The 26,336-nt window shown below is 40.3% G+C and overlaps 2 protein-coding genes across 4 annotated transcripts in view; one reads left to right on the top strand and one right to left on the bottom strand.

Moving 5' to 3' along the window:
- si:ch211-140l13.3 (uncharacterized) overlaps positions 1 to 26,336 on the top strand; it is a 51,236-nt gene that overhangs the window by 14,417 nt on the left and 10,483 nt on the right. For all 3 annotated transcript variants that reach the window (XR_007570808.1, XM_050058320.1, XM_050058321.1), the window contains exons 4-8: positions 18,398 to 18,524; positions 18,906 to 19,002; positions 19,542 to 20,952; positions 23,062 to 23,161; positions 23,781 to 23,910. Coding sequence is in view for 2 of the 3 variants with exons in the window: in XM_050058320.1 (XP_049914277.1) it covers positions 18,398 to 18,524; positions 18,906 to 19,002; positions 19,542 to 20,952; positions 23,062 to 23,161; positions 23,781 to 23,910 (1,865 nt within the window). In the remaining variant the exon portion in view is untranslated. The remainder of the gene's footprint in view (positions 1 to 18,397; positions 18,525 to 18,905; positions 19,003 to 19,541; positions 20,953 to 23,061; positions 23,162 to 23,780; positions 23,911 to 26,336) is intronic.
- On the bottom strand, positions 7,875 to 15,295 carry gpr31 (G protein-coupled receptor 31). Its single transcript, XM_050058323.1, has 2 exons — positions 14,438 to 15,295; positions 7,875 to 11,457 (listed from the first exon to the last, which is right to left on the bottom strand). Exons 1-2 carry the CDS (start codon positions 15,011 to 15,013, stop codon positions 10,996 to 10,998), a joined length of 1,038 nt encoding a protein of 345 aa, XP_049914280.1. The 5' UTR covers positions 15,014 to 15,295; the 3' UTR covers positions 7,875 to 10,995.

Raw genomic sequence — 26,336 nt, 5'->3', positions numbered from 1 at the left:
CTAGTTAGCTAGCTAGCTAGCTTCTATAATGTAGATCACTCATTCTTGAGAATTTGGACAAAACCTTACTTATTTTTTTATATTTACTCTTAAATAGGCAACAGATACGATTCGGGTTTTTTTAGCTTGGCGCCACCTAGCGTCAGCGGTGTTGCTCGCACTGTCGCAACGACCAAATTGACTGTGGGGATCAGAGATAATCAATAAAATGTAGGCTGTAAAGCCACCAGTATACCTCTATGTATATGTAGAATGAGAAGGTGTGTGGACACTATACTAAATAAATGAGTAAAGAGACCGAGCAACAATTATCAGATTTATCTGAAGAAAAAACAAATGTATCACTGTCCAAGTGGTGCCGTAGAATGGCAACGAGGATGTGAGCCGACCAACACTCACTACCTGGTCCCTGGTTGCGGCGATTTGCGATGCTGGCCAGCTAGGAATGAACTAGCAGCCAGTACAGTACAGTCCTCTCTCGTCTAGCTAACATTTAGCCGTGTTACTTACTGATCCATTAGAAAGAAAGCTAGCTGGACATCAGTTTTGAAGCCTCTTTGGTCACGGAGCTCCCTCCATCTCTTGAACGCCTGACTGAGGTTTACTCTTGTTTTTCCTCTTCTTTTATCACTCTCCTTTTTGCTCTTCTTTGCCTCCTCAGACAGAGGAGCTCGTTTTCTTTTGCTAGGCCATTTTTCACTTGTCTCCAAACTTTGTCCGTCTACCATTGAGCTCGTGACTCAACTATCTCATGCCCAACTCCTCATAAGGACCGGCTCTAGTCCCTGATTGGCTGACCGACCAGTTTTGCAATACATGACGCGTTTTCTGCCGTAAAGCAGATTTTTTCCACGAAATTTCGTCCCCGGTTGCAGAAGCTTATTGCAAAGATTGCAGAGCCACTAAGTAACCTATGTAAACGCTGATAGTCTGATTTTATTGTGGCCACTACCCTGTGCAACCCACATTATTTTCATAATGATATATTTAGGAAAAGATGCTATCTGTTGCCTCTTTAAATTAAGCTGGGAAAGATTATTCAAAAGGTCAAAGTCTTGACTGTCATAACTTGCAATGGGCCACCATCCCAATGATTTAATATTTAAAAGGGGTGTTTTATTTTATTTTTTAAAGCTGCTAAGAGTTTCCTTAATTCTAAACAAAAAACTCATTTTTAAACCATAATTTTTTTTGAGTTGACCTGTTATGGTTTAGACACTCCTGATAGCGGTATTGATTAGTGAATTTATCAAAAAATAAAAAGCTTACCAGTACTTGAGCAGCATTTCTTTTTGGAAACCAGGAAGTGAGACTGGAGTCCTTAGGGTATAGCTATCCCCTTTTATACCTGATCTGACCTAAATTATGTTTTTGTAGAAATCAGACGGAGTTGACAAAAAATCTGGGACACATCTGTTAAGGGCTAACATTTTCACAAAAATATATTTTAAAACAAAGATGATTATAGCAGTACATTTTTACACTGATGTTATCAGTACATACAGTACTGTTAGTTTTAGATTTTGAAGCCCTCTAACACATTTAATTGTTGTGAATTGTCAGGGACAAGGTGCTTTTCTGGCTCAGGACAAGTTAAGAAGATAAGAAAATGAGAACAATCAAAATATTTTATAAATCATATTTATTTCATTCACATAAATACTTTTAAAATATTTTTTGAGCCCAGTAACTAAATTAGTGTATTGATAAGTTATAATTTAAGGGGTATTTTTTGGAAGGACATGATTTAGCCCAATTCTCAACAATGGATGAGAAACCTTTAAAGTCAACTTCGACCTTTGTGGTGGCCTAAGCTAAACAGGGTAGTGAATTAAGAAGGGCATGTTTCCGGGGTAAAATCTGCTCAACCTGAAAGACGACATGCAGAGATATTTAAAAATGAGGTCAATGAAATGGAAAAAATGAGTTATTGGTGACCATAACCAAAAGAAAGTAGAGCAACGTCCTCCCCACAGCAAGTGACGCACATCTACCTAACAAAAAGAGCAAGCCCACAAGCAGGAGAGTTTTTCAGTGGTTGCACAATAATGGCAATATACAGATTTATATAAATACATACTGTAGCCAAATGATGAAATATATCTATGATCTAAAAAAAAAAGAAAAAAGAAGCTGGTAAATCGCATAGCCACTGCCTTGTGCACTTTGTGCAGGCAGCTAGGAAGGCCTGTAAGAGTTCTTTATGAATGTGTTCTGAATTTGTTTGTAAAAAATGATTTAAATTGAAATGTGTCTATAACTTTCATATTGTCATACTTGGTAGCTGTTTTATAAAAGCAATAGGTCACGTCAGGCAGTGATATGTTGTGGCCATATTACAACATAGCACAGCCTGTTGTGAGCTATTGCTTAATTATATTTATAGGCTGTTGTTTTTTTTATGGTATTGTATTGTAGGGTGTTCCTATTTTCCTATTTCCTCTGTATAAACTTTTTTTTACATTTATATTTCACAAATGGAAAACGACATGGCAATGAAGCTTTGTCTTCTGAAGTATATTAACTTTTCTGTTGCTTTCTGGTGGAGTTAACATATTAAATTTTGATGTCTTTGTTTTACACATATGAATATTTTATATTAGATTTTTTGCATGCAGTTGCCAGATTGCGATATTCTTCGATGTCCTGAAATAACCTTGATTATATTTTGATCATTTCAACCATGTTGCCCAGCCTTACTAATGAAAAACAGTTTCTATGGGTTAAAATCATTTTCTCACACCGTAAGCATATTTTAAATATTTTTGCCTCACAGCAGCATTATATAAGCTAAATAAACAGCCAGCAACAGCTGGTAACGCTAAATTATCCTATATAGAGCTGTGTTGTATACTACTCCAGTTTGGTATAAAAGCAGACTTGTCTATATGGTCATCATTTCCAATTTGGACCATGTAGCTAAGTCCTCTTAGGGCGCATTCACACCAGGATAGTCCGGGGGACTCGGTTTGATTGGGCGGGGAATGCCGAAAAATTTCACACCTTTATTTGGTTCGGTTCACTTTCACACTGCACTTTTTAAAGCGGACCAAATTGCTGGACAATGTCATGCAGTTACAACAGCTGCTCATTTGGGGGCAGTATTGCCCTAAACGACCACTGACCAGGAAGGAAAAAAGCATGAGGAAGAAGAAAACCTGGCTCATCGATTGGCCAGGACCTAAAACGGATTTCCACCCCCCCAGATAAATATTTAACACATTTGACAAAACATAATCACCAAAGACAATTTGTTCAATACCTTTCAACGTACATTTGATCTGGTATGAAGCTCTACATTTAATTTTAGCATTGCTTAACCTTACGAAATCCCAGTCTCTTCAATTTGATGTTAGCATTTTGTATTTACTTTTGAGGACATGATTGAGGTTAGAGACAGTGTTGTTGGCAGCCCTTAATATGTTGTTACGGTAAGCTGACTCATAGAGTTTCTCAAGGGGTTGGCCTACAATCTTTAAGCAGATTTTCATTCGGTGGAGCAGATGTGACTTTAAAGGTTGTGCATCTCTTCTCTTCAATCTTGCAGGACTTGAGTTTAAAAATCTCACGCGTGGGAGAAGATATCAGAGCGTGATGTGCTGGGTCAGAACATGGGTTTTGTTTGCATTCCAATGTATTCCTGCGTATCGTAGTTAGGTGCTTTGTAGGATGGAAAATGTTTGACATAACCCTCACAATATTACACTCTGTATTGAGCAAACTGTGTGTGTGGGAACTCGTGTAAAAGACAGATTAGTCCATGTTAAAAGGAGAACCACGCAAGCTCAACTGTGTATCTTGCATTATGTACTGTGTAACACGCACACAGAGCTGTCCGTAGCCTGTCTCTGTTCAGATAAGATGCACACAAGAAATTATCTTTTCTTCATTTCAAGCATCTACAAACTATCTCTTTCTACCTCTGTGATTTCCTGCACACACTTTTTTTTATTCGTCAGGTTTCGGCAGTAATCCACTGACATATCTCACAGCACCAGTGATGATGGCAACAGTATACACACACTCAGTGGTTTACTTTATCCGCACTTAGAGGAAGGTGCTCTGGAAGAAATGTCTCTTAGATGTATCAGAATAGATATGAAAGGAAATGCCAAGAAGCATTTCAGGGCAATGGTTTGGACTCATCTTATATTTCCTGCCACACGCACACTGTCTCTTAGACATTGGCTTATTTCACGTTCTGATCTGATTCTTTCTCCTACTCTTGCTTTTTATCTTTCCCTCAGTCTCTCTTGAAGGTTTGATATTTCCTGCCTGTGTGCCCATGCGATGGATTGGCTTGTTGCCCATGCTGACTGCCACAAGCTCTGAGAAGGTACTTTATGACTGGTAAAGTGTTTTCTGTGAGTATTTGATCACGAGTCTTTTAAATTAATAAAGAAGAGTTCGACAGAAAGTCTATAAAATACTGTATAATTAATATATTTTAAATAAAAGCATCTTGTATGCCACAGCTGTATTGCTTTCCTGCATTAAAGTTCGATTAATCAGTATTTGTCATATTAACAATAAATCAGATGTCCGATGTGAAATGGGTCCCAACTGTACTGCTTTACAGAGTTTTGTTTTTTGGCTCATTCTGTTGGTTGTTTTGCTTTTACAGCACATTTCTTTTAGGATTTTCTCTCACCTCAAACAAGTCTGTCTCTTGAAGCAGCTTTCACCTGTTTTCAGCAAACAAGCTGTGACTAACCCACTGTACACTGCCTACCCAGCACAAAACAGCACACAGGCAGAGTAAGTTTAAGAGTCAGATATGTTTCTAGCACCACATTCTCACTTCGACCTCGTCACATATTGACGTTTGGTCATGGACTTTCCACGTCCACATACGACGTGCAAGGTACCCTGGGTGAGTTGGCTGTTGACATTCTGGGACACCGTGCCAACATACAGTCTCTTACATTCAGTTGCTTTCAAAATAAATGCACTACGTCGGTACAACACCGCAAATTGACGTTTTTTGTCCTTCAGCAACTAAAACATGAAGTCTGGTTTAGGCAACAAAAACACATGGTTAAGTTTAGGAAAAAAGAACAGGGTTTGGCTTCAGAATCTTAACACCAGTCTCTCGGGTGAAAGTCGGTGTTTGTTGGACCCATCCACCACCCCTCCTGCCTGCCCCAATCGGACTTTCACCTCCTCAACTTTCATCCTTGTCCCACTGCATATCCCCCTGACCCCATCGGCGCTGTTAAACTATAACGGCAACTGGCCACGTATCATGCCGATATTAAAGGACTTTGTTGTTAGTTTCTGATGCCGCAATTCACTGCCCAAACACTGGATTTCAGCGGCTTTGGAGTAAGACCGGACTCTTTCTAGAAAGTTGGTGAAGACCAAATCGAAAGGTGATAAAATGTCAAGGTTGGCAGTGTTGTGCATTAACGCAATAGAAGTTTGCAACTAATGAACGTTTGCTCTTCTGACTGTAAACGACAATCACACGCTGTGTTTTACGGCAGTCAGGGCTGAGAGTCATTTAAAGAAATTAGCATACCATACCGCAAAGTGATACCGGTACCAATAGAGTACCTTATTTGATACCCAAATTGTGAATTGATTGTCCTGTAGTATAGCCATAATTTGGACATTGTGCTGGCATCTCAGCACGCTGAACTGCCACACCGCGCTTGACTTCACCACACAACAGACTGCATGGGTTGCAGCTACTGCTGTGGGAGTGTGAGCTCCATGCAAGAAACAGTTCTGAGAGTTTGCCTGGCTGTACACAAGCAGTAGCAGAGCTAACCGTTAGCATCACACATCACACATTTTGGTATTAGTGTGACTTTGATGGGACTGATCAACAGCTTGTAGTTGGACGTTAGCGCTGTTGCTGTGTTAGCTTGCGCTAACTGGGCAGACAGAGATGGCAGCAACAGAAAGTTTGCTTGATGTGTGCGAAGTCAGACCCCTGGCGTAAAAAGGATCAAAAGCAGTTATTGTTTGACTGGAGACGTTTCAATACTATTTGGTACTGGGTTATTTTGATTGACACCTTCAGAGCATTGAGTACTGGTACCCAGCCCTAATGGCAACAGAGGATTTATGGCACCGGGCATGCCGGTGTTGTGTCAAAGATGGTTTCCCCGTCTATGTGTTTCCCCCTTCCTAATCTGAACCAAACCTTTTTCCTTTACCTGACCACAGAGGGGGACGATATGCATTTGAACAACAGCACAAAATTTTATGGGGGAACAGACTTTGATTCAGACAACCCAGCCAGTTCATTTGTGTTATGAACAATTCAGGACAGATTACAATGGAAAAATTCGCACCTTTTTATGCAAGTTGTGCCCACCACGTCCGAAAAAACAAGTCAGAACGTCAGCCACATTGTCAAAGAATTTGAAATGACACATCGAAGTGAAGCATCCAGCCAGTCTTGGGAAATATCTGCAAGTAAATGATGATTGCAAGGCTTTAATTTAAAAAAAAAACAAAGCAAAAAAACATCAACTAAAGAAATCAATGTAGACGAGTTAGTTCATTTAATCTGTGTGAACATGCATTACACTGAAGGATGGGTGTCTGTCAGCTTGTTGTACAGTTCTTCTGCCCCCAAGTGGCCTAAAAATCAGTCAAACCAAAGAGTGAAGCAATTAATTAAACTTTAACCAGATGCTCCTCTGAGACTTCTTTAAACAAATATCTTTGTATTTCTTCAAAACAGACTAACAGTTGATATCTCTCTCATCACCAGGCCTGGAAATATTAGAGGAAACACTTTGTAAACATGGATAATGGAAAAATATCATATGCAAGCTGGATTAGATTAACATGCATTTTTTGTGTGTTAGTCATCTGATCTAGTTTTGAAAATACATCATGATTTATACTGCAGCACTGTATCCATTTATATGTAGAATAAATTTGAGGTGATTCAGAGAGCTTTTCACGCTAACATGATTTATGTTGTATAATTTAAAAAAGAGTTATATTAAGTTCCTGAACAGCAAAACATTGGCAATTTTGGCAGCTACAACAGGTCAAACAGTATCAGCTCTGATAAGTCTATCACTATAATAAGAAACATCTCATTTTTCCCCTCACATGCTTCCTCTCATCCTCATCCCTGTCCTGTCTTGCCTTCTCTTGGGTTGTCCCAGCCAGGGTAAGAACGAGCTATCGTGTCAACACTATGTCTCTATTTACACAGACGAAACAACCGATCTTATCTGACCCACATTTCATATTAACATGTAGAGTCCTGTTGTAGACCGTATTTCAAAAGTTCAGACTTTGGTGACTTGGAGAAGTCACAGAAGAAACACTAGTTAATTCTGGTAAAATATGCAAGTGGCTGGTACATTTTCTTACAGGAAATCTTCCCTTTTTTGTTTCTTTGTTATCCTTTGTGTTATATGTGTTGTGTCATAAGGCCAACATAAGCTGATTTGCAGTGTACTGAAGTCACCTTACAGACTTAATTTTCACTTTAGTGTATCAAACATTTACCTCTTTTCTTTACCTCATTTACCTTTTCTACATTTACCTCCAAAAATGTACATTCCAGAGAGCTTTGTAGCAACTACTGAATCTGTTTGCCCTCCTTTTATTAATAGCTTTGCTTTTCAAACATGACAGAGCAAGTAATCAACACCACACCCACTCCTTATCCCAGGACAGAAGTTTCAAGATTGCTTAAATGTGTGTTGACTCATATCTGCACTTCATGGGAATGTTTGTGTGACAGCTGCGTTCTCAGCGCAGAGGTGCTGTTGGATATCAAGCTTCAAACGCATTCATTAGAAATCGAGACCGTCAAATTAATTCAAGACATTTCAAGGCTCACATCAGCATAATTTTCTGAGCAGAAGGACGATGAAGGATCAGACAGCACAAATGTACTCAAAGATAAAAATATATTTATACATTTACATATTACACCAGTAGTAAAAACACAAAAAGGACAAATATTTACACAATGCCACCTGTAAAATTGAGTCATGAAATGTTTACTTGTGTCCGTCTCTGAATGTAATCTTTGATCTGCTACACATTTCTCTTACCAAAGATCAAACATTCCTGTCGACAACTTTAGATAGTTGAGTGATGGTGGAGGGTATGACTTTAAAGCATTTATTGGAACTCTTTTAATAAAAACCCCAACCTATAACATGTTTAAACCATAGTTATTGGAACTCATGTAAATGCATTACATGTAATTATCATATGAATTCAGAAGATGCACTCAGATGCACTTCTTTTATATTAAATGTTTTTTATAGGGGCATATAAACCTAAAAGTTAACGTCAGTAGTATTATCAGTATCTATTCCCATTTGTAACAAAAACACAGTTATTTATACAGCTGCACTAATGCTGCATTCATGTCAGGATGACTTGTCATTACTCGCAAGTGCTTGAGTCATTAAACACCTGCGTCCCAAATTTTAAAAGAAACTATCAATGAACTTTAGCACACATATCTCACTTCGTAGATGATGGTGATTAAAGCTGTTTTTTTTTTAGTTTAACAATTAGTGAGAGTAAAGAAGAGGTATCCGAGCGCAAAAAAAACAACCCATTGTGTCCTACTTGTTATTTGGCCAATTGGTACATTTACAGTTGGAGTTACAAACATACTTTGTTACTGTGGATAAAACATTACAAACAAGAATGGAGCGTATGTATTGACAGACAAACTCTGTTCACACTATTCATGACCTTAAGACACATTACTCTGTTTACTCTGTAAATATTTACCTTGTTTTCATTCACTTAGAGTTAACTCATTGTCAGTTGTGCAGATGTAACATTTGCAAAGCCAAACAGGTTGTGTGTACAGCAGAGGTGTGGACCTGAGTCACATGGCTTGGACTCGAGTCTCAAATGTGATGACCTTAGACCCTGCTTGGTAAAATCAAAAATACTTGCAACTCGACTGCGATTCATTAAATACAAGACAGAACAGAAACATAGAAAATGAATTGTTGTGGTGGGTTACTGGTCATAAGTGCTACATGCTATGAAAGTACAATGTCAGTACTACTTTTTTATGATAAAGTTAAATCACACTTGTTTTGACAAACTTGTCTTAACAAATAAAATACACTTAGATTTTATGATGAGTTCAACTTGGAAAAAGGAAGTTGAATATTGTCCCACAGCACAAATGTCTCATTGTATTGTTGTAGTCTGTCACCATGTCAAACAAAGCTGTGACAAATACAAAGCAATCACAGTTTTATGCAATTTTGTGATACACAATGATGCATCTTTAACACACAGATGAGTAACATTTACTTTAAAGCTAAGCCCCAGAGTCGTCAGACCCCGAGCCAGTTGACTCCTTAAATGAGTAAGCGATCTATCTATAGCCAGAGAGCAACAACAGACATAACCTCACTCACTGTACTGTTACTAGTGATGACATCACCAAACTGAGTGAGATCACCCAGATGACTTATGGGAAGTATTGTTTGGTCTGATTAAAGGCATGATTGATGATTTATGTTGTGAGAGAAACGCTACATTTTTGATTCACTTGTGTACTGGATTAATGGTTGTCGATGTGGAATCTTTAAATCACCCGGACAAAACATATTGTACAGTATAATTAAACCCATTATTCTCTACATACAGTATAAACAGTTATTAAAATCTATAGTAAATCAGCATTAATGATCAGCTCCCCCATATTGGCCTTAAATATTATGCAATAGGGGGCTGACCATGGCTTAATATCCCCCTATTTGGGGCTCAGTACCATGCACACATTTGATACTCCTGCTAAAAGAGTCCATGTTTGTGAATACTGTCTCTGACTTCTGTCAAAAGAAATATTGGTTCCCTTAGTTTGGAACTTCTCCCCATTTACAGCTTCATAGGGAATGTATTTGACTAGATTTAAACATTTATGAGGACATGGTTTTATATATATTTTTAACTGTAATTGATTAAACATTAAACACCAATGCTTTCCGGCTGAGGAAGCTCAGATAAAGGTTGTGTGAGATTGGTATGATTTCAAGGATCACATTCTGTTCTTTTTTCGCACTTGAAACACTTGAAAGGAATGTTCAATGGTCATAACTACTCGCTGTCCAAGAAAGAAAGAAATACAGATGTGCATACTTTGGCTGAGGGGCATTCCCCTTTTAAAAAAAAAGCCTTATGTTTTACTGAAAATCCACCAACATTAATATATTCTAGATTAGTAGGAGACTATATGTTGACTTACCACTACAGTATAGCCACAATGCTGAATAACACATGACACACTTTGGAAGATCTGTAACTGTACTTCCTATTTACATCTCGGCCTCTGTATTATTTCTGTTTTAGAATCAATACAAATAGAAACTTAAATAATTACTGTAGGTATTGTCTTCATAGCCCACTTTACATTCAGAGCAATCTCAGAACCCACAAGCTATTGGTCTGATGAAGATTTAGCCTCTGGGGCCAACAGCCAGTATTTTGGAGGTTCCCATGCAGCCAGCAGATATCTAGATAACAGAGATCTAGGCCAGCACTTCCTCCTGCATGCGCCAGCCATGTTGACAGTTTGATTAGCAACTTGAGATGCGAGAATGGAGTTGGATGGACATTTGGATGAATCTTTATAGTCAGATATCTACATACAGTATGAATGCAGATACATTTACAAAAAAAGCTAAAAAAATAACATAAATCGTGGTCAGACGATAGCCAGAGGGTTCTGAGATTGCATCTCAGCCAGTGCCCTCAGCCTCTTATACTCTCAACACAGACTGTTCACCTGCAGGCAACCAAAGCCCACTCCAACATGGTACAAACGGAAATCAGAGCCCTTCCGATACCAACATTTTGTCCTGTTGCCTCCAGATTCTTTATACATATACAGATATCTGTTTATTGAGATTACCTTCAGAGTCCCCTTTCATAAAGTATGTACATTTTTGGGACAAGTCAGTCTCAGGCAGAATTCTTTTAGGTGGGTCAGGTGTCACCACACAGAGAGACAGCCTCTGTTTTCCATGAATTTTAAATGACATTATTTCGTTGAGGTTGCGATGTGTTCCCTGTAGAACTTTCTAATGGCACCGGAACTTTTTTTACTAAAAACGGGAAATAATTGTTGAGGTAAAGAGCTTTAAACTTGGTGCTGCAGAAGCAGTAGACCAGTGGATCCAGCAGACAGTCCATGTAGGAGAGGACCATGAGGCCGTCAAAGGCCACAGCAGCTTTATCCTCCTTGGCCTCTGTCCACTCTTGGACCCGCGCTATCAGCAGAACCATCCTGGCTATGGTGCAAGGGAGGAAGCAGAGGGAAAAGACCACCATGACAGAGGTCACTAGAATGACAGCTCTCCTCAGCTTGGTCGTATCCCCGACTGTTTTTTTTCTGAGCCGGTTGACAATGTGCACTGTGCAGTAGACCAGGATGACGAAGGGGATGAGAATCTGGGTAAAGAAGACCACTTCTCGCAAACTGTCCACCACATCCTTAAATCAGAAAAAACGATCAACATTATTTTTATATACATCACGGACAAATTCTTGTTTTCGATTGTTTAGCCATTATGTCCCTGCAATTTGTACATCAGGACAGGTAAACTGTTAAACCAACATTCTAAATATACGTCTTTTTTATGTAAAATCTTAAAGGGACAGAGATGTTGGTCTTCTCGCCAATGTAATGTAACTAGATGGCACTCGGCTTGTGGTGCTCAAAGCGCCAAAAGAATATATTTGAAAAACTAAACAGCAACGTCTTTTTCCAGAAATCATGACCTGGTAACCCAAGATAATCCACAGACCTTATGGTAACTGGTTTCCTTTAGGAACTATTTCTTTCTACCAAACTACACCCACCAACTGTGCAGAAGGAAGAGTGACTGCTCATGACAGCACAAGGTGTAATGCTGTAATGTTAGCTAGCTCAGTGGTGCTAGGTGAGCTAGCAGTAGATGCAGGCTTCCTTCTGCGCAGTGATACAGTTGGCGGGTGTAGTGTGGTGGATAGAAAATAGTTCCTACATGAAACTGCTCACAACAAGGTCTGTTGATTGTCTTGAGCACCTAGGTCATGATTTCTGGAAAGAGATATTGCTGTTGAGTTCTTCCAATGTATTTTTTGGCACTTTGAGCACCAGAAAACCAAGTGCCATCTCTTTCCATTACATTAGAGAGAAGTCAGTCATCTCTACGGCCGATATCTCCAACACTCAGCAAATCAGACCAAAACAATCTAGACGGATAAACAGCACCACAGGTAAGAGGAAAAATACGGATTTTTGATTTTGGGGTGAACTGTCCCTTTAATTTGTGAAGTAACTATTAATGATGTGGAGTAAAAAGTGAAACATTCCTCTTTTAAATATAACAGAGTAGAAGTATTAAGTAAAATAAAATGCAAATTATTCTTAAAAATTGTACTTAAATACAGCACTAGTAAATCTACTTACTTTTCACCACGGGACAGGTGTTTGTAAAAGTAGCCAACAGTATTTATTCTTCTGTACTAGTTCACCAGAGAAACTTAAAGTGACTGCAAATAATGGATGAGGATATAAGCATTCTCGGAACCCATCGGCTGTATTGCCGTCTGACTTCCGGCAGAAGGCGATACAGCCTCTGGGGGGCAGACCCCCTGATTTTTTGGCATTCCGGTTTGATTTGGGCGGAGGAGGCGAATTTCCGTTTCCGACTTCCGTTTATATATAAGTAAATATGCTGAACCATTGCGATGGATTCAGAGTTTGCAGTGACGCCAATTATGTTCCACCTCGTTAGTTCACCGCACAGACCGTTTAACCTGGCAACAACTGCAGCCGGCTCAAACGTGATTGGTCAATATCACGCGGACTACAAACAGCCTAGCACCGGAAACCAGGGCTCTTCCGCTCTTCTTCTGGAGGCAAGATCTCCGGGGTTTGCCTACAGACTCTACATTCACTGAATGTAGAGTCTGTATATAGAGACTAGGATATAAGCAAGGGACTGTGGTATAAACACAGTCTCTACTGTACAAAGACAGTTGACTTTCTTTCATGTCATACACTATTTTCTTACACGAGGTACTTCGTCCTGCATTAAATCCTCTTTTTTTATGACAATATTATTGTTGTGGTTTCAACACGCACATATCTTTTCCAAACTACAGCCTTGTCATGTGTGGTGCAATTTGACACACTCCAGGTTTAACACGCCTCAACTAGAGCAATGCTGTGTCAGTGCAAAAATAGCTCTGGAAACAGGCTCTATCTGAGTGGCGCTTGTTGAATGAGATAACCTCTGGTATACTCTGTTCTCTCTGGGAGGATGCCATGGTCCCACATACTTCATTTCTGATTAGGCCTTTCATCAACTTAATTAAATATATTTTGTCATTTTCTTATTTTTAACATCATTAGCCTCTCGGTTACTTCAGGCTGAGTAACTGTTGGCATAAAATAGCAGTAGTGGAATGTAACTAAGTACTTTTACTCAAGTACTTGTACTTTGCTTGAGTCTTTACTTTTCATGCCACATTATACATCTCAGAAGCAAATATTGTACTGTTTACATTTTTTTTAAGTCATTAGTTACTCATCAAATTAAGATTTTTGCATACAGCTGCAATGATTAGTCAATTGACAGAAAATTGATTGGCAGTTATTTTGATAATCGTACAAACGGTGTTTCCTGGGAAAACTTTATGTAGTTCAAGCTTCATGAATGTGAGGAATTGCTGCTTTTACTTTTAACTACTCAATTTATTTTTATTAATGTTAAACGTTGTACTGTTGGTTGGACAAAACACACATTGTGAAGGCGTCACTTTGGGCTCATGGCTCAACCGATTAATAGTGAAAATAATCAGTTTCGTCCATAATGAACATAAACATGACTTAATGGATCAAAATAAGCTCTACTTAAACTAACTCCAACAGTAAAATCCCTGCTTTCATATTAATGCATGAGTTATAATCTAATGATACATTATAATACAATCACATGGGACATTATTCATTGTTGATACTTAAAGTATCATCCTCTGACAAAAGTTCTCACCGCATGACTTTTACTTGTAACCGTATGTTCACGATGTTGTTTTAGTACTTTTCCTTAAGAATCTGGCTACTTCCTCTTTCACTGTAATGTTGTGTGAACTGTGTGTTGCATAAACGAGAATGACACAGCATTGGATGTGATGACATCGAAAACGTGCTCACTCAGCACTGTGTTGCCACATGGTCACAGCTCACAATTATTTAAGAGAGAACAACATGACATGAACATGCCCTTACAAAAAAATTTCCAGTAACGCAGAACGGTTCGGGATGAATCATTTTCCGCTCGTATGTTCATTTCTTGTCATTTCAGTCATCTTATGACATGCACTATAACAGAGTTTTGGGAACAATTCTGAGAACCTATCAAACTTAGGGAGAGATGCACAGTGACAATTTACACAAATCACACATTCAGCATGGAAACATTACCTTAATCAAGGCATCCTCTTTTTTGTCGTCTTTATTATGGCTGTGGCTGTTGCAGCAGTCGAAGTTCTTGAGCATGGTGGGAATAGTAAGAGGTAGGAGAAGCAGCCAGATGAGGATCGAGATGTGAGGAGATTTCTTCAGAGCTCGCAGTAGATTCTTTCGACCAGGGTGTACCACGTTAAAATATCGATCAATGGAAGTCACTGTCAGAAAGGCGATGCTAGCTCCTCGGTTTAAAAACAACATGAAGAGCATTGCTTTGCAAACGGTGTCATTCTCACTTCTCCTCTCCCCTTGGATATAGTTATTTGCCTTTATGGGCAAACAGAAGAGCAGGAGGATGTCAGCCAACACCAGATTGAAAAGGAAGATGTTGTTGCTGTTGGATTTCCAGAATTTCAGCTTGAATATGAAGAGGTGGATGACAGATGCATTCAGAGGCAAAGCCAGAATGAATATCACAATCATGACAGCTGCATAGAATTTATACAGTGCCCTGTTTGAGGCCTCACAGTCCTCAATATGTTGGTAAGTTTGGTTTGTCATCGGAGCAGTCAAATACTCTAGCTGAGACATGAGTAAATATTAATTACAAGCTCAACACAAAGAGCAAAGTTATCTTCTCTAAACTAACAAGGCAGTCACTTCACACGTGGAGTCTCACCCAACAATCACAAGGAAAAAAACCTGCCAAACAAGTTTCTTCAGCGTCTTCAGTCGTATTCCTCCTTCAGGTTTTAAATTCTGTCAGTCCTTGTGTGTGTTCCTGGTCTCCAAAGTCATTCAGGTTTGAGTGTCCTGTTTTTGTGAGAGTCAGTATCAGGTCTGGAAGTGATTCTGCTCAGTGTGCAGAGCAAATGGGTGACGCCTTCTTTGAGTTTGACTTGCAGTTCAGCCCTGTGCTTGTAGCTCCGCCTTTTATAGCCCGGGGAGGTGACTCACCCTGCTGCTTTTCCACTGTGGGACCAGTGGCACTGACAAGGGCCAAGACCAAGCTGTAGCATTTAAAATAGAAATAACCCAAGCTCTATTTCTTAACAGGAAAGTAAGACTCTTAACTAAGGTTAAACTTCAAACACAGAGGTGGAGATATTTCTTTAAGTGATGCAGTTCAATCAAAGACTTGCATGCCGTGTTGAGCCCTGACAAGCCCTCTGTGTGAACCAAGTCAGAACAGTCACATACTGATAGCTCAAGTTGATATGACGTTTGACAGACAGCCAGTCATATGAGGAAAAAAAACATTATGGAAACTTTTCTCGCAAAGCATACTGCTATTTCCTGGCACAAACTGTGAGAATTAACCATTTTGCTACTCTGAGGGCTTCAGTAAATCCCAGAAGCTACTGTGTGACTTACAGTTTCTCATGAATGGCAGTTTTGGAGTGTCTCAGCTCTTTGCTCTCTGGCTCAGTGTCACCGTTTAAAACTGTACGTCTCCTCCACACATGCTAAAAATGTAAAGGGATATTCAGAGCGATATTCTCCTCAGAGTACGCAGATGTGGATCCCTGGGAATTGATGATAGATGTACATGAATGCATGAGGAGATTGACATAGTGCTGCTGTCAGTGGTTTCTACTATGTAAGGAAAAGTAAATGAGTTTGCATGGAATGTTGCGTCCTAAGGGAGGACGATTTCTTTCGGGGAGGGGGAAAAGAGGTTAGCCCTAGGCCTCACACTCCGCTGTGCTTGCCTCGAACTTTGCATGCTTCAAACTCCTTCTCCACTTCAGCTACAAGTCCAGACAAGCTCATAAGTTTGAGACACGTTTTAGAAATGTGGCAAGGACATGACCTTTTTTCAGATCAGGTTCATGATTTACTGTAAAGGCCACCTTTACACACGATTAGGTCTGAGAAATGTTAACCTAATTAGCACAGTTATAGTGCCTGAATTATAAATCTACGTGTCTATTTTGTTTGCTGTCCGAGTCATAGAATAGTTTTACTGCTTTATTGCTGGATAAGATATCTGAATTTGTTTGCTTTGATCTAGATAGATTTACACAGAGTGATCCTTGATTTAATCTATCTTGTCTCAGACTTGGCCTTGTCAGATGAGTATCTTTTCTGTGCTGCTCTTTTTTTTTAACTGATCCTTGACCTCCCATTCCTCTCCTGTGCTCCCTCCTCAGACAATGATTTAATTGTATGTTGGGTTACTCAGTCAACTATGCAGTGGATCAAGGTGTAATTAAAGCCCAGCAGTCTGGTCTGCTGCCCCTCGGTACTGCCCAGTCATACTTAAGCTACCTGGAGGATTACTTTTATGACTAGAAAGGGCAATTTCATGTCACATTTTAACACTCTGTGCCTCATTTTCTATCAAACTGGTAACACACACACACAAATAAGAATAATTTATTTACAGTAACCTTTCCTACAGTTGGAAGTATGGATATTTTCAATAATTTCTACACCAATCAGTTAAGACATTAAAACCACCAGCTAGTCAAGTGAATAACATTAATCATTTCATTACAGTACAATGTTCTGCTGGGAAACCTTTAGTCCCGGCATTCATGTGGATGCCACCTTACATGCTCCACCCACCCAAACACTGTTGCGGAACAAATTAACCCCCTCATGGCAATGGGACCCCCCGATAGCGGTGGCTCCCCCTGCAGGAAAATACACCATGCCACACTCAGGAATGGCCCGAAGAACTAAACTCAAGGCACCAACCTGGCCTCTGAATTCCCCAGATCCAGATCTGATCAAGTGTCTCTAGGACGTGCTTGTACCCCACCTCGCAACCCACAAGACCCAAATGATCTGCTGCCAACCACCACAGGACAACCCCGGTGGTCTTGTGTCCATGTCCCACAACAGGTCACAGCCAAATCTGATCCAAGTGGGCCCCACCGTGGATCGGGGGTACCTCTGGGTTTCAGCCACGTCCCACGAATGCTTGTTTAGATGGGGAACTGGGGAATTCGGAGGCCAGGTTGGTGCCTTGAGCATAGTCCTTCAGACAATGAAGGTTTCTGTTTATGTTGTTCTGCCCTCATTGTTTTGTGCTTCAGATTTTAATCGTCAAAGTTGGCCCATATCCAGTGAAATACCAGGATGATTACTTTTATGTTGCTGCATAAACTGGTGTCTACAGATGCCGTTCCAAAGTCTTCATCGTGTCAATGAAGCACACAGATGATTAAGGATTAAGAAATATTAAGAAGACAGATTATTTATTTTCTTAAAATTTGTCCAACAAGCTTTATTAAAATGTGACATTTTATCGTTTTTTTTAGTTTTTAAAATGAACAGTGATTATTAACCTAAAGAAACGTGATCATGGCTTGTTTATTGTGAATGTTTAAATAGAGCAAGACTCCGAGAAGTGTAGCTTTGCAGCGTCAGAGGAAAATCTGTCAGTCAAAATAACAATCAGATCACTATACTCAGTTTGTCAAGCCAACCTGTGACCCACTAACACTTACTGTAAAGTTGTACCTGCTGCTATAACTCACAGTGGTGCAGAATTTTTCTCACACTGTCATCCATACTATCTCACAGGAGGCTGAGATGTTTGGCACTCATCCAGTCACATACTTTTGACTTCCAGCTTGCACACAGCGAAGCTTTCCTTCACCTCCTATCCTGGAGATTCACTCCTTTTTCTGCCTTAAAATATTGTATCATAAAGAGAAGGTTCACCTCAAAATAAAAAAAATAAAAATCTCTTATTTGCGGTACATTTCTGGAAAGAGACATTGCTGTTGAGTTTTTCAAATGTATTTTTGGCACTTTGAACACCACAAGCCCAGTGCCATCTTATTCCATTATATCAGAGAGAAGGCAGACATCTCTACGGCCGATATCTCCAACACTCGGCAACTCACATCAAAACAATCTAGATTGATAAATAGCACTACAGGGAAGAGGAAAATGGCTATTTTTGATGTTGGGGTGAACTGTCCCTTTAAAGTTTGTCCTGCCTTCATGTCTACCATTCAGATATATTTAGATCCAAAGAAGAGACAGCACAGCAAAGGCACTCACCTACCACCACAGGGACTCACCAGACTGTGCACAGAGATGGAGACCAGGACCCAGTCAGCCTCTCTGCTGACCCTGAAGACAGGTACTCAGACGGCTGGCCTAAAACTCTGGAGGCTTTTCATTTGTTACTTGTAAACCTACTTGGACTGCACATACTATAAGGCAGAACATGTGTCCCACTTCTTTGTTATCTTAAAGGGGAACTATTATACCTTTCCATATTTTCTATCAGATATATCAGTGATTCCCAACCTGGGGGTCCTGACCCCCACAAAAATCCCCAAAGCTTCATAGAGGGTCGCGTGGCTTTCTTGTTTTTAGGGGTGTATGAAACCTGTGTGAATGTGCGGGTCCATTTACCAAAATGAGCATACTAGGTCTCCTCTTCTTTGATATTATTTGATTGTTTTCTTTTACTTATATTTCCAAGTATAATTTAGTTGTTCTTTTTTCTGGCACCAAGGTTGATCAGATCTGCTTTGAGGGAGGAAGAGACCTTCGGGGAACGTGTAGAGGAGCATCTGAAAGTGCATGAAATCTCTGAGCCAAAACAGCTGCAGGTAAATTACATAATAGTATAGTATATAGAGTACTGTACTGTGGCATAGTGTCGTGGCATATTAAACTTCACCTAGATGACCTTCAGCTACGTAACAAACAACAAAAACAAGAAGAAACATCAAATCACCAAACACAAAGAATGACAGGACTAATATTTCGACATATTTAACAGCTCATATAAGGTCTACAGAACTTAGCTATGACCATGTAATAAGACAAAAAGGAAAAACATTTTTAGTCGAGTTGTAACGAACTGAAATGTCATTTTGTCGGTCATAGTTTTCTTTTATCATACCATCCTGTGTTGAGCCTACTATTGCCATTTTGATCACAAATCATATGAATTGGGGAGAAAGGGACAATCCATTGGAATCCAGCTTAACTTTTCACTGGCAAACTATTGCAAGCTGTACATAACCATTTTTACCCCTCCAATAAAATTTAAGGTAGCCCACATAGGGAAATGGCTAAAATGCGTTCTATCAAATGTCATGCACGTCTCTCTGAGGAATTTTTTCTTCAATCTTTATTCTTTCAGAACCGCAGTGGGATGACGACAGAGAGACGTCGCTACATGCAGGAGGGTGAGGGCATTTCCAGGATGGACAGAAATAATTTGAAGGTCACTGATCAGCAGGAGGTCCGGAGGAGGGCTTCCCTTAGCCTGCAGCAGCCCAGCAGGAAGTTAACCTCCGACATCCAGAGACGCTCCTCTGCCCCTTCTACGGTCTTTAAAGACGACGGAACGCAGCTTGAAACCTTCCAGTCTCTGAACTTTCAGCCTGAGCATAGCCGAGAGTTTGGGACTTTACAAGACCTTAGTTCTGGTTCATGTAATTCTCACACACCAGAGATCCAGCCTCAGGCTGATGTCTTTTCTCTGGTCTGCGGCCAAGAGCAAACTTACGCCAACACTCCTTTCATGCCCCAACCTGAAACTCCACCTTTGGAAGGACAACAGATCACTGATACTCCTGCAGTAATTGACAGGGAAGAGGAACTTAGACAGCTGCATGAAGGAAAGTCAAGAGAAAAATCCCATTTGGAAGAAAAAGAAAACATTGATAACCCTCATTTAAGAAAGACAGAATGCAGAATTAATCCATCACTGTCTGAGCCGACACCCTCCGTTGGCAAGTCTTTCAGAGAAAAGAGGTTGAAGCACCAAGAAATGGAAAACATGGGTGAAACTGCAGGAAAGATTGTTGAAGAAGAGGAGGTGAAAGGTCTATTTGAATTCACAGCACCTCATGGACAAATGGCTGTGAGCTCATGTAGTGCCACCTCAGACGATCTATGGGAACAACCCCTGCAGCAGAACAACATACATTTCAACATTTCCCCCTGTTTTAGGGACAACAGAGTGTCCCCCCGGACCGGGAGAAATCAGGAAGTTATTGTTAGTTTTAAGACCGTGAGCGACCACATGGAGAGAGTCTCAAGCTTTAACATGGAAACTCTATCCACAGGCTGTGATGAAACAAAAACACATTTTCATCTCTGCCAGTGCAACAAGTCGAGACCAGGAAGCAGCACAGGCTCAAACTTGGTCAAAGGTCAGAAACAAGTCAGGACAACAACAGCAGCATTTTGTCTTTGTGTGCCAAGCAACACAAGTCAAGTCCCGACACCTCTGGAGCTCAGTACATTTCCCATGCATTCCACTAAAAGAAGCACCACTGGTAGTGGTAGTGGCAGTGAGGATGACGATAACCCACCATCCCAGTGTCACCAGTTTCCCAAGCTCCCATCCCCTCCTCCCTGCCTTGGCCTCCAGGATTCCCATTTAAACCTTTCAGAGGATGATTATGGCAGCGAGGCTGATGAGGAATGGATGTTCCCGGGGAGCCAAAAACAGGACCAGTGTCTTGGATCTGGATTAGGGCCACATCAGCAGTCCTCCTCTTCCATCTCCAACAGAGATGATAAAACTCAGGATTATTCTAATGGTAATTTTGACATATATGACACGTTATTCAGGTCTGGTTTTCATATTTTTCACTGAATCTGCATCTTAAAATAATTTTCATGGATCAAAATTCATTTTTTTAGTGCTTCCTCCAGGATTCAGTTCTTTTAATTAGTGTGTTTGTCTATTATCTATGAATATTGACATACTGATATTGACTCCATATGCCATACTCTGATCTTGTACTCAAGTAAAAGCAATACCACAGTGAAAAAACCCTCTATTCAAATTAGAAGTCCTCCATTCAACATTTTACCAAAGTAAAAGTACATAGGTATTACCACAAAAATACACTTAAAGTACCAAAAGTAAAAGTACTCATCATGCAGAATGCAGAGGTGGGACCAAGTCATTGTTTTGCAAGTCACAAGTAAGTCTCAAGTCAAGACAGGCAAATCTGAGTCAAGTCCCAAGTTAAGATTGACAAGTCCCAAGTCAAGTCCAATATTCTTAACTTTGAGTTTTGAGTCCTACACAAGTCATAGTCATCCCTTCCCCAACTGTAATGCTACATTAACAAAAGAATAAATATTTATTAAGTTTTCCAAAATCATGAATGCTTTTAAAAATTGCATTTTATTTGTAAAGATGAGTTCGTCAAAACAATTGTGACTGAACTTAATCTTTAAAAAGTAGTGCTGACATTTTACTTTCATAGCATATAGCACTATTAAGCAGTAACCTGGAGGTCAGGATGTGATGAAGCCAACAGAACCGCTGGGCTCAGCCTTAGAGATAGGGTCAGGAGATCGGACATCCGGAGGGAGCTTGGAGTAGAGCCGCTGCTCCTTCGCGTCGAAAGGGGTCAGTTGAGGTGGTTCAGGCAGCTGATCAGGATGCCTCCTGGGCACCTCCTGTTAGAGGTGTCTTGGGCACGTCCAACTGGTAGAAGGCCCCGGGGTAGACCCAGAACACGCTGGAGGGATAACATATCTCATCTGTCCTGAGAACGCCTTGGGGTCCCCCAGGAGGAGCTGGAAAGCGTTGCTGGGGAGAGGGTAATCTGGGGTGCTTTGCTTGGCCTGCTGCCCCTGCGACCCGGCCTCGGATAAGCTGATAAAAATGGATGGATGGAAGCAGTAGCCTACCACAACACAATGATTTTTTATGCTTCTGTCCTGTCTTGCTGTATTTAACTCATCTAACACTGGAAAAATGTCTAAAACTCTTAAGTCTCAAATTGGCTTGGGGGAGGTATGAAGTATTTTCAAGTCAAAAGTTTCAAGTCCAAGTGAAGTCACATATCATTGGTATTAAAGTCCAAGTCAAGTTTCAAATCTTTTTTTTTTTTTTTGATAAAGTCATCAAATGTGTGATTTGAGTCCACGTCATGTGACTCGAGCCCACACCCCTGGCAGAATGTAATCTCTACTTTATAAACTACTCTATATACTGTTGGGTAGTTTAATCTCTAATATGACATCATAATCCTTTGTTGATTATATCTTTAAATAATCTGGAAAGCAAAGTAACTGTAGCAGTGAGACAAATGTAGTGAAGTAAAAAATACAATTTTTACCTCTCGAACTTCTGAGGTACTTGAATTTTACTAAAGTAAAGAACAAGTACCTCAAAACTGTACTTACAGTACAGTACTTGAGTAAATGTACTTAGTTACTTTACACCACTGCAAAGCAAATACAGGACTCTATTTTTTAAGTGCACCATCCTCAGTGTTTTCGGTGCACTTTTGGTAATTTTGTGACCAGACCCAACACACCTGGGGTGCACTTACATAGAGGATGGGACCAGAGAGAATACATCATCAGACATTACAGGTGGGGTTGTTAGAGGCTCTTTGTCCTCAGAGGAGACTAGTGGTCTGGCAAGTGTAGAGTTTTGAATATGAAGATATGAAACAAAATCCAGTCCTCATTATATGCAAAAAAATATGTTAAAAAGTTTTTCTGAACCTTAAAGTCACATGCGATATTGTGAACATATTCTTGAAGCCCAGTTTCACTCAATAATGTTTTGTTTGCTGCTACTTTCACTTGTTTGTTTTAAGGATACAAAACCTCAAAGTTTACAGATAATTACCATAATTCTGCATCTTAAAAGTCTCTTCTGTGTAATTGTTTCATATTAGGAGGTCAGAAAAGGATGACTATACGGTCACTGAGACCAGGAAGAAAATCTGATGGTACAGATGTAACAAAAATGGCACAAACATCAAGAGGACTTCTAAGGTAAAAAACAGCTTCTGTTTTTTTCTTTTCTGTTTTTGTCACGTGTTACTGTATCACCTCATCTCAATCTGCCACATCTAAGCGGCACTGCCTTGGCTCAGGAAGTAGGTTTCTGCCATTTTTTATCAGTAAAGCACAATGTCAGCTTAAACTTCCTGTCTGGCTTATCATCGTATTTCTTTCTATAGAACGCACGCACACAAATCAATAAGATAACAAAATGCTAGTACTCTACATTCTGTCCTGTTTCAGCAGCAATAATGGAAGTTTTCTTGAGACTGCAGTGCTTGAAAGTCCCTGTTTAACTATTAGATGTATTGCCTTGACATTTGGTACAGACACTCATGTTGCCTGACTTGTAATAACTTTGTGATCCCACAACCTTTTATTGAGCACCATCATCAGGTCAAGTGTTTAATTTGTGTGACCGAAAATACCTGCAAACCTAACATTATTCCAATCAGCCTCAGCTGTACTTTGTGTTCAGTACAAATAAGCAAATGCTATCACACTAACATGCTAAACTAAGGTGGTGAACTTGATAAACTGTAGACTCTTAGTCTTGTTTTATTGTTTCTAATGCTTTGTATAAATCCTCAATTGCTCTGTTTACATGCAGAGAAAAACTAGATCCGAGTGATGAACTGAAGAGGCCCTGCAGAGGCGATGATGTCCTCTCGGACACAGAAGCGAATCAGCACATGAGAAATCAACACAGTCTGCACAAACTGGAAACCAGTGAAGTCCAGGTCAGTTTTTAGCGGGAGGAAATGCGACTTTATGTCAGACAATATGGGTTAGGAGTAGACTGTTTGGATTTGATTCTAGCTTCAATATAAAATAGGATCATTTCCACCATATCCTGTATATAAAAATGGACAACACGTCTCCACTGCCTCCCACTGTACAAAAATGAAGCAAAATATAATTTTACATTGGTGATGTCATTTGGAGCCAGATGCTGCGTTCTGTTTGCTTCAGAGTTAATGACGGTCCAGTACAACAATTTTCAAAAACCCAGATGTTGTAAGCAATATCCATTCAAGCCTGATTAGCCACTGTTAGCAATTCCAGTTTATAAGAACCAATACACTGTATTTTGCGTATACAAACACCGTAGCAACATGGTCACAGATAGAAGTTGGACAGGACTGTGTGTATGACTGATTTAGTGTGACACAAGTAAGATATAAGTGCTAACAAACAGTATATTTCTAAAGCTGTCACTACTGTTGATGTGCGGAGCAGCCATATTGGATTTTGAGGTCGGGGTTGGATAGGTTCCTCCAACTTTTCGAGATGAAAAATTCCAACTTCAGGGGACGTTTGAGTTGAAATTTCTGACTGGGAACTTGAAAATTCTGACTTCCCATGGAACACATCAAGAGTCCACACAGTAAAGATCTTAACGGCATTGAGTTCCTGCCCATACACTCGTCCAACCAATCACAAACACCGCCACTGATTGCAAGCAAATCGATTGGCACGCCCAGCTGTCAATCATGACATCAGACACCCAAACAACCAACACTTTTTGTAACATCAAATAACTAATTCAAAGAGAACTTGAAAAAACAGTCCTTTGATGCCAGGTATCAGCACGCCTGAGGCACCGCCCATTCCTGCTGCCCGGCACACAATGCACCAGACCTTGATTTCTGTCCCTGCGCATAGTGGGCCCATGGGGTGTTGGCTCCATGTTATTTTTTTGGGCTGAGCCCGACCAGACCCCATAGCCCATGGCCCGGCCATGATCTGGCTCAAGGGGAGGGCCCCGGTCTTCATGATCTTCTTGGTAGGAGGCCCCGGGCAGACCCAGAACATGCTGGGGGGTTACATATATTATCTGGCCTGGGAATGCCTTGGGGTCCCCCAGGAGGAGCTGGAATGCGTTGCTGGGGAGAGGGACATCTGAGGTGCTTTGCTTGGCTTGCTGCTCCGGTGACACGGCCCCGGATAAGCGGATGAAAATGGATGGATGGAATGGACTTTAAAAAACTGTTTAAAATATATCAGAATGAGAAGACCTACCTGAAATGACAACAAACTGTCTTTGGGAGAGTTTAAAGTCCGTGTAAAGCAGCAAAAAATGTCTGTTATAAGTTTGTCACATCACAGAAATATGTGTCATTAATCACTGAGCCAAATTTGAAAGATTAAAAAAATCGTTAAGTATATAAAATTAGCTCTCAAAATAATGGAAAAACAAGCACTTCTCTCTGCTGTGAAACGCTGGGGGCGTGTCTGGAGGGGTATGTCTGCAGCCTCTTGTGTCTCATGACTCCAGGCTGCAGCCATTAAGTCCACGCCAACTCGCGAGAGGGAAGCACCCTCCGTGTACTGTACATGAACGTAACCCCGCACCAGCGGGCGGAACGGGAGGATGTAGTCCAGGGAGGGAGAGTGTCGGTTCGGCTCCACTGACTGAAAATATTTTTTCCAGCGGATGTCTTAGTTACAACATGATTGAGCTAACTGGAGTAGTTTCATGTCATATCCGACAACGGGAGGCTTTTAACAGATGACGTCCTGATGTTAGCTTTGTTGCTAGTGTTAGCTGTCACTGTTAGCAGCAGCCACTGATGCTCTCTAGACATCGTGATTTCCCAAAACTGAATAAATACCACACATAGCAACGCAAAACTGCTTTGCTAGCTCAATCATGTTGTAACTAAGACATCCGCTGGAAAAAATATTTTTTTTCACAGACCGTTTATTGAGTTATTACAGACGCCGCTAACGGCTAATGGCTAACGGCTAACGGCTAACAGCTAACGGTTAGCCCAGCTAAGCTACGATAACCATGTTATTATTACAAAACGTGCACACAGAAATAGTAATGTTCGTTCAATCATTGTTTATAGACTTTACAAACATCAGATTAGTCTAAACGGTGATACAGTGACGTGAAAAATGCGAGATATACATATATATATATATATATATATATATATATATATATAGATAGATATAGTAAAACTCTGCTGGTTTTCTACCCGAAAGTATTTGTGAACAAGAGGCGATTCCCTCTATTTATACTGCTGCTTCTTCTTCTTCTCTCAATTTATTGGCGGATCGCAAACAACTTCCAGGTGCATACCGCCACCTACTGTACAAGAGTGTGTATTTATACTGCTACAGCCTCAGGGGGCGTGTTTGTAGCAGGGATAGCTCC

The sequence above is a fragment of the Epinephelus moara genome, chromosome 12, assembly GCF_006386435.1.
Source record: "Epinephelus moara isolate mb chromosome 12, YSFRI_EMoa_1.0, whole genome shotgun sequence".
Classification (NCBI taxonomy): Eukaryota; Metazoa; Chordata; class Actinopteri; order Perciformes; family Serranidae; genus Epinephelus; species Epinephelus moara.
This window is presented reverse-complemented; position numbering and strand designations above follow the sequence as displayed.